General features: G+C 34.8%; 1 protein-coding gene across 1 annotated transcript; it reads left to right on the forward strand.

Moving 5' to 3' along the window:
• The first annotated feature begins 5,010 nt into the window (after positions 1-5,010).
• On the forward strand, positions 5,011-8,559 carry LOC111881446 (putative clathrin assembly protein At2g01600). The gene is made up of 14 exons (XM_023877840.3): positions 5,011-5,321; positions 5,427-5,496; positions 5,585-5,682; positions 5,989-6,127; positions 6,218-6,348; positions 6,425-6,517; positions 6,616-6,732; positions 6,831-6,896; positions 6,984-7,064; positions 7,159-7,239; positions 7,333-7,542; positions 7,630-7,711; positions 7,800-7,906; positions 8,011-8,559. The coding sequence occupies exons 1-14, from the start codon at positions 5,232-5,234 to the stop codon at positions 8,335-8,337; spliced, it is 1,692 nt and encodes a 563-aa protein (XP_023733608.1). The 5' UTR covers positions 5,011-5,231; the 3' UTR covers positions 8,338-8,559.
• The last annotated feature ends 929 nt before the right edge of the window (positions 8,560-9,488 follow it).

Here is a 9,488-nt window from a genome sequence, read left to right on the forward strand (position 1 = left end):
CAATGTATATCTAACAAAAATAACAAATTTGGAACTTATTAACAAGTTTAAAAATCATAATAAAACAAGTTAAAAAAATCCTGAAAAATTTCAAAATTTTCAAATTAGATATGTATTCTTGAACCTTTTGAAAGGGAAAAAATTTGTTCAAAATCATGAACTATTTTTTAAGGAAAAAAACAATTTCCAAAAAAAGTAGTTTGATAATGCAAATTTTTAAAATTGGTAATTTTATGGTCATTTATCGAGACTTGAGACTTAGTTATCGGTAGCCATGCATGAAGCGAGAGATGGCATAGTGTGTAGAGAGATGCTTAACATGCAGGATGGTTAAGATAGAGCACCAGAGGTTACATGGCAAGCTTCTACCTTTTGAGGTGCCCATGTGGAAATAGGAGCAGATCAATATGGTTTTCATCACCAAGTTTTCGAGGAAGACCAAGAGATTTGATGTGATTTGGGTCATTGTTGATCAACTAACCAAGAGTGTCAATTTTCTCGCTATTTGGGAGAGTTCTTCGGCCGATGTGTATGTAGCTAGATTGTCATTTGCCATGGTGTACAAGTTTCCATTGTATTTGATCGTGATGTATGGTTTACTTCTCGAATCTAGTAGAGATTTCATGAGGAGTTGCGTACAAGGCTGCATTTCAACACTAACTTATCACCCTCATACTAACGATCAGAGTGAGCAGACCATTCAGATACTCGAGGATATGTTGAGGGCTTGTTTTATCGATTTTGGTGGGAGTTGGGATTCCTACCTTCCCATAGAGGAGTTTTCTTAGAACAACTATCAATCTAGTATTGGTGCACCACTGTATGAGCTTCTCTATGGGAAGAAGTATCATACACCAGTTTGCAGGGGAGAGGCCGACCACAGGGTTATGGGGAGGACTGAGATGGTCTTCCGAACGACGAAGTTCATTGTAACACCCGGATTCCCAGGTTTATTAATTATTCCTTTTAGTTTTGGAGATTGAGAGGGGACTCGGCGAGTTGGTGTTTAGACTCGCCGAGTATGGTCGTAGATTAGTATCCGGGTTCACAGTCGGACTCGGCGAGTCCATGTTGTTTAATGAAATCCTAATTTCCTGGGTTTGGGACTTATTTAAAGGCCCATAGGGTCGTCGTTTGCGGCTACCAAACCCCAGAGAGAAACCCTAAGAGATCTAGAGCGTTTGTGAGGAAGGAGAGGCCATTCTTGATCTTTTTGTTGTTGTATTTGCAAGAAAGAGGTGACCAAGGCAAGAGGAGGCTGAAGGAGGTGCGATTTTGGTGACTTCAGAGTTCATAGAGTTCATATTGAGGTATTTATTCGGACCTTCTTCAGTTTTGGTGTTGATTCTTAGAGTTAGGGTTTTCTAACCCCTTTAGAGGATGGATAAGTGGAGCAATTGGTCCCTTCTCGAGTATATGCTTTGGATCTGGACCCAAAGAGGTCTAGAGACCTTAACCATTGGAGCTTTATGAGTTATTTTGGGAGCCATGAGCTTAGGATGTCATTTTTGGGGCTAAATCACCAAGTTAGACCATTTAGATGTTATATGAGTGTCAAGGTCTGAACTTTATGTAATTATCATGCTTGGGAAGGTCAGATCTATGGATTAAAGGAACAGATCTAACCTCAGGAGGTCTATGGAGTCTGTGCATGGCATGAACTCGCCGAGTCCAAAGATCAGACTCGGCTAGTAGGGTGAGGGTTTCTCGTAAATCACTCAGTGAGTAGACTTGCCGAGTTGGGGAAATAACTCGGTGAGTTAGGGAGAGTTAGGGGACTGAAGTTCAAGGCGGAACTCGCCGAGTTGAGTCGGGGTGGCCCCGCGATTCATGCTAGGTGTGACTCGTCGAGTAAGGGGAGGGACTCGACGTGTCAAGATCAAGGAGATTTGTGATTGTTATTGCTACATAAGAATCAATGTAAGATCTTAACTCTATTCTTTTGGCAATTTCGATTATTGTATGTTAGAATTAGGGTTTATGAGCTTTGGATGATTATTTCATGTTCATTAGACAAAATAGATCCAAAACTTTAGGGTTTGCATGTACACCATAGGATTGATGTAGTGCTCATAACCCATCAGTTATGAGAAAGCAAGGACAAAACAGTCACGATTCTGAGCATTGCCACGTCGTAGCTTCTGGCAGAATGCTAAAATATTCATTAAGTGCTTAATTCCTTTAGATCAAGGCCCATAACCTCATATTTGGTTCTTTTTACTGACTTAATGGATAAATTTTCCAACTTTATCCATTAGGAATCCATCCTAAAGCTAGATCGACAACCTTAAGTCCATTAAGTCCTTAACATGACCCTAACTTGCTTATGGACCCAAAATAGCTTCAAACATGACTCTTTTCTCATTCTTAGAAACCTAAGGACCAATTGAGTGTCACAACAAGGTATGGAGTTCCTCAAACTCCAAGAGCATTCATGGAAGTAGGGATGAAAGTGGGTCTAAACCCGGACCGGATGGACCCAGACCCGAAAAACCCGGAATCGGTTAACGGGATTTTATAAAATCGGAAACCGGACCGATATATAGGAACCGGTTCCGGGTATGGTTCCGGGTAAAGTGGGTTTAGAACCGGAAAACCCGAAAACATCAAAGTAGGTAGGTTGGAACCGGATAAAGTGTGTTTAGAACCGGAAAACCCGGAAAAACCGGAACTTTTTGGTAATTACTTACTACTTAGTGGGTTGAACTTTGAAAATTTTCATATTGATATCCCGACTTTGGGGGATTGTAACTCATTGAATATGTAACCAAAATTAACAAAATTATAGTCTAAAATCATGTACAAACTCTAAAATAAACCCTGGAAATAACCGCATGTCAATCCGACTTTAAACGAATGTGATATGCATGTGTTAACATTTTCACATAATACAAAGTACAAAAACAAATAGCTGAAAAGTTGAAAATTTTCAATTTTCATATCCCGACTTCGGAGGACTGTAAATCATTGAATGTTAAACAAAAAACGACCAAATTATAGTCTAAAATCATGTACAAACTGTAAACAACAAGTTGGAAAAAACCATATGTCAATCCGACTTCAAAAAAATTAGATATGCATGTTTTAAAACTTTCACAGAATACAAAAAAACTGAAATATTAAAACTTCCAGCTTTGATATATCGACTTTGGGGGACTGTCAGACAATGAATATAAAACTGAAAATGACAAATTTATAGTTTAAAATCATGTAAAAACTCTAAAATACATGTTGGAAAAAACCGTATGTCAATCGAAGTTGAAACGAATAAGATATGCATCTTTTAAACGTTTCACAAAAAAACGGTTCCGGGCCTAAAAGTGGTTCCGGTTCCAAAAACCGGTTCCGGTTTTTAGACCCGGTTTACCCGGACCCGATGGACCCAAACCCGGATTACCCGGAACCCGGATAAAGCCAATTTTTAAACCCGGAACCGGTTCCGGTTCCGGTTCTAAATCTCATTCCTACATGGAAGAAACCAAAATCATCTAAATAAGCTCAAACTTGAAACAAGAAGAATAAAGGTCAAGATGCGAACTTTATACCTCTAATAACTCTAAAATCTGAATTGAACAAAGGATCCAAGTTAGCTCCTTGCTTCCATGTACCACAATGAACTTCCTTCTTCAAGTTTCACCAAAAGCTAAGAACAAGGCCTTCAATCAATCAAACAAGCTCACAAACATGAAATGGGGGCTAGGGTTATGTTAAAGGAAGTTGGATGCAAAAAAGGACGCCCTAGATAATGAGTTAACGACTTTAAATATGGAAGAAACCCTAAAAAAATCATGGACTTGGTTGTAACGTTCACAACGTCATGACATTCTTCATGTCACGTTGTGACACCCATCAGAAGCAGGCGATCTTCAATTGTCATGCTACGTCGTGACACCCTTCATGTCACGTCGTGACATATGGTTTTCCTTAAAAACCATGCTTTTGACTCCTTTATATCATCAACTGGTCCATTCAAGAAAACACGTGTTACAATCAAACTCTCACTCTCAATGAGAATTGCATCTATGGTGCACTCTTGCTCTTCTATTTGTTTTTAAAGTTTGTAATGTAGAGAATTAATGTCCATGTAGAGAATTAATGGCCACATTGATCGATTTCTCAACCAATTCAAGACAATTTCATAGTGATAGAATGATGATCAAGATAAGAATTTACCCGGTGGAGAATGATGTTAATCCCTCCGTCTTCACTACCTTATGATCAATGATTTACCAAGACGATGTACTCTTATGATGAAGAGGATTAGACGTTCAATTAAGATTGTTAGAGTGTTATTATGGTGAGAAAAATCAAGAACAACGTTATGTCAAAATTGATCGCATATTTATGAAGTGCATCTATTTGGAAATCCACATTAGGCCCCTACTGTCTTTGTCATTACAATTAATCCTATTAGTTAATATAAGATATACATATAGTTAATGTAAGACGTAAATATGAGACTTAATTAGTCATTTAGGCAAACCTTAAGGTAATAATAATTATACCTTATAAACTTAACCAATTACATAAATAGTCCAACATGTTAGCAATTATATTCTTTGCCTATCCAGTCCTATTATTACCACTAAACAAAAATACTCATTTTAATTTCAACAAAATAATCATTTAATCCATATTTATATTACACAACATCAAACATTATCTTAGAATTCATCATCCAATCTTCAAAAAGATTTTCAAAATCTAACCCAAAGTATCAAAGATCAAATAAAGTTAATTTCTTACCACGATACGCACATGTAAGAAGAATCATCTTAATAAACAAAACACATGCTATGATATCAGTAAAATAAATAAACACATTCTTAAAAATAAATAAATAAACACAAAAATCCCAATATTATATAAAAATGTCAAAATGATATACAAATATATTATCTAAAAAAGAATAAAAAAAAAGACCCGATCATGATGACGGTGGCCGCCATAGCCAACCAAGTTGACCACATTCGCCACAATCACAAATAAAGTATTCGAATATACAGAAAAAGGGAGAGAGAGAGAGAGAGAGAGAGAGAGAGAGAGAGAGAGAGAAGAGAGAGAGAGAATAGTAACAGCCTAATTTTGCTGTTCGATGTGCAGTTGTCTTCTTTGGATTCCTTGTCACAAGAGAGAAGAAAGGTCTGTTCAAAGTCTGTAATTCTTTGTCCGAAAATCGATCGAAATACTTGGCGATCTATCTGTAACACCGTTCGATCAATCGAGATAAGATGGGTACTATGCAAACATGGCGGAAAGCCTATGGTGCTCTCAAAGATCAAACCAAAGTCGGATTAGCCCACGTCAATAGCGATTTCAAGGTTTTTCCCCCCTATATTTCTTCGCAATCGTTCAAACAAATTTCGTGTATCTATCGTTCTATGATTCTATCTATAAATAGGGTTTGGATTTTGTGTGTTATTTAGGATGTGGATGTTGCGATCGTTAAAGCTACCAATCATGTTGAGTGCCCACCCAAAGAGAGACACATCAGAAGTGAGTGATTTCATCTTCTGTTTCCCCAATCAACGATTCGTATCATTTCCATGGCATAATGTTGAACATGTCGGTTTTATTTTTCCAGAAATTTTGGCGTATACTTCTGCTGTTCGTCCTCGAGCGGATGTACAATACTGTTTACATGCCCTAGCAAGGAGATTGGCTAAAACTCGTAATTGGACGGTAATGTTTTCAAAATTTCCTCTTTGTTGTCGTTGATTGCGAAGTTAGGGTTTTCTGAAAATCTCCCTGTATTGATTTCGTTTTCATTTACATAACTTGAATCATGGCTATAGATTCCATTAATAGGGTTTACTCTTACTATGCTTCAACTATTACATCGAACCATATGTAATAACTGATTTTCGTTACAACATCCATGCAATTCTCTTCTTCTACTTAATGAATCAGGTTAATCATGTCATCATAAACAAATCAATGAAAGTACTTCGCAATTCTCTGCATCTAAAACTTTTTGTTTCTTATCAGGTGGCTTTAAAAACACTGATAGTCATCCATAGGACACTAAGGGAAGGTGATCCAACTTTCAGGGAAGAACTTGTAAATTTTCAACAAAGAGGGCGTGTTCTTCAACTTGCTAATTTCAAAGATGATTCAAGCCCTATTGGTATCTTTTTTGATCTGTTTTCAACTTATAATTCGAATCTTTAAAATGTTTTAAGTAGTTCTTGATTTTTATTTTTATAAAATTTTACAGCTTGGGATTGTTCTGCTTGGGTACGTACATATGGACTTTTCTTAGAAGAAAGACTTGAATGTTTTAGAGTTTTGAAATATGATATTGAAGCTGAAAAAATCCCAAGACTTGCTCAAGGTCAAGAAAATAAGGTATATATATATTTTTTTTACATTTTATTATTATCTTATTTAATAATATTAATAATAATAATAATAATAAGTGCAGGGTTATAGCAGAACAAGGGATTTAGAAAGTGAAGAATTATTGGAACAACTTCCTGCTTTACAGCAATTACTCTATCGACTTATGGGATGCAGGGTATGTTTTTTTTTATATAAAATTTTATATATTTGTATAAATAATAAGTTGTAATTTGAATTTATAAAAAGTATGTTGCTATTTTGTGTGTTTTACAGCCTGAAGGAGCAGCTGTTGGAAATTATTTGATACAATATGCTCTGGCTTTGGTACTAAAAGAAAGTTTTAAAATCTATTGTGCTGTTAATGATGGAATTATCAATCTTATTGATAAGGTAATTAATTAAATAATTAAATGTCACTGTTTTTATGAAGTAATTAAATATCACCATGATGTTTATTTATTTGCTTTTTTTTCACTTTATTTATCTAGTTTTTTGAGATGCCAAGACATGAAGCCATCAAAGCCCTTGATATATATAAAAGAGCAGGTCAACAGGTACTTTAAATAAAAAATGAAAATTTTTAATTGCAAAAGTTTTTAATTTTTGATGCATAATTTTAATTTTTGATTAAATTTATTCAGGCTGGAAGCCTTTCTGATTTTTATGATGTCTGCAAAAGATTGGAGCTTGCTAGAAATTTCCAGTTTCCTGTTCTCAGAGAGGTATAGTTTTTACTCTAATGCCCCTTGCTTCTTTTTGTTAAAAAAGGGTATTTTGGTAATTTGAACATAATTAGTCTTTTATCTTGTTTTCCAGCCTCCACAATCCTTTCTTGCAACTATGGAAGAGTACATAAGAGAGGCACCAAGGTTGGTCTCCGGGCCAACTCAGACATTAGTGAGTATCAAAATTTTAATAACTTTTTAATAAAAACTTTTTTCTTTTATTTTGATAATTAAAAATATTTTGTTATTTATATGATATATTCAGGAATACCCAGAAAGACTTATGTTGACATATAAACCAGAAGCAGAAGCAGAAGAAGAAGATAAACATGAAGAAGAAGAAACATATTCAACAAGTGATGAAATTAAAGCAGTCCCAATAAATGACTTTTTAGCTTCAAATCATGTTCATGAGCCACCTCCACCTCCACCTCCCCAACCTACTTTTAACAGCCGGGACCCGGATGATTTACTGGTAATTAATTTTTTTTATTAATTCTGAAAATTTAAATGGTTTTTACTTTTTAATAAAGGAATAATAATAATAATGATATTTGTTTAGGGATTGAATTTTGATGATCCATTGCCTAATGGATCGGCTATTGAGGAAACCAATGCATTGGCTCTTGCCATTATTCCATCTGGTAAATTTTACCAAATTTCTTTATTAAAAAAAAAAGAAATTACTATTTCCTTTTATTAATAATTTGCATTTTGTTTTTCTCCATGTAGATACAACATCTGGTTTTCAATCAAAAGATTTTGATCCAACTGGTTGGGAACTTGCTTTAGTCACCACTCCTTCCACCAATATCTCTTCAATTCAAGACAGACAATTGGTAACTCTTCAACTCTTTCTTAAATACAACGGAATGGAATCTCTGATTCCCATTCCCTCAAATCCTTCCTTAATTGTTTCCTTGTCATTATTTTGATTGATCAGGCTGGTGGATTAGACTCGCTTACACTCAACAGCTTATACGATGAAGGAGCATATAGAGCCTCACAACAACCCGTTTACGGCTCACCCGCTCCAAACCCGTTTGACACACCCGACCCATTTGGTGCCCCACCCGGTCAACTCACACCCTACCACCTGCCTAACCCTAACCCTAACCCTAACCCGAACCCATTCGGTCCGTACCAACCGAACCTCATGATGGGCCCGGCCCCACCCAACCCTTTTTTCGATTCTGGGTTTGGTCAATTCCCGGTCAATAACGGGGCCCATCCTCATACCAACAATCCTTTTGGGACCACCTTATTATGAGAGATAATTGTTAGGATTTATATTTGGGAAAATGAAAAAAATTGAGTTTTTTTTTTTAGTATATATTTTGAAATGATTTGGGTCTTTGTTTTGTGGGTTTGGATTTGATGGATGGATATTGAATAGATATGATATTCTTGTTGTTAGATGTAAGGAAGTAGTTGTAATAACTAATAAGTGAAGTGACTCATGGTTGATAATATGTCATTTGTCTTGTATGAATGGTTCTTTATTTATTTATTTATTTGGTATTGGGTATTTAGATAAAAACATTGAAAATGACATAAGAGAAAACATGTTTGTTCTTTATTGAGACTAGTTTCGTAAGTTGAATCATAGGATGCTAAGATTGTTGGTGAACTTTTCTTGAAAGTTGAGGAATCTTGTAACAACCAGGATTATTTATTTATTTATTTCTATTATTTTTTTTGTTTGTTTGTTAGTGATTTAGCTGTTTTGATAAAACTAACGTTAAGTTGAAAATTGTAATTTTTATTTGTGAGGAAATGTTTTATAAACTAACTGGAATCATTTAAAAGTGAAATTACGTAAAATCCAAACACTAAAATCTCTCGAAAGTTAATTGAAGTAGTTTTTGTATATTTTTTGTTTAAAATAAAAATTAAAACTTTGTACAATTGAATAAACTTTTCTTTAATTTCAGTTTTTCTTGAAAAAATAAGAATTGAAAACTACAATCTCTTAAAAGCTCGTTGTAGAATGTGTCTTAATGTAATCAGTATTAAGAGTATTGATCAAGAATTTAAGTTGGTGGGGGTCAAGATGAAGCATAACTTGTGGGATTGGTAAGTTGGAAATAATTTCTAAGGTCTTCAATAAAACATTCTCTTAAATCGTTCAAGAATTGAAATTCCTCTCATCTCTTTAACTAACAACATTAACCAAATAAGGGATTGAAATGAATTTTATTCCAAAATTAATGGAATCCTTTGATCCAAATGCCACTTTTTAAAGTTTATACTAGGACACTCATATAACACTCTGTCTATCCATACTTTATTAATCTTGATTTTAAGAAAAGTATTAAGAGAATACTTTAAGGAATTATTTTATATTAGTACTTTACGGAATTATAATATCAGTGGAAGGTATCTTTACACCCACGCCAATACGATAAAAAGATCACATTA

The sequence above is a fragment of the Lactuca sativa genome, chromosome 8, assembly GCF_002870075.4.
Source record: "Lactuca sativa cultivar Salinas chromosome 8, Lsat_Salinas_v11, whole genome shotgun sequence".
Lineage (NCBI taxonomy): Eukaryota > Viridiplantae > Streptophyta > Magnoliopsida > Asterales > Asteraceae > Lactuca > Lactuca sativa.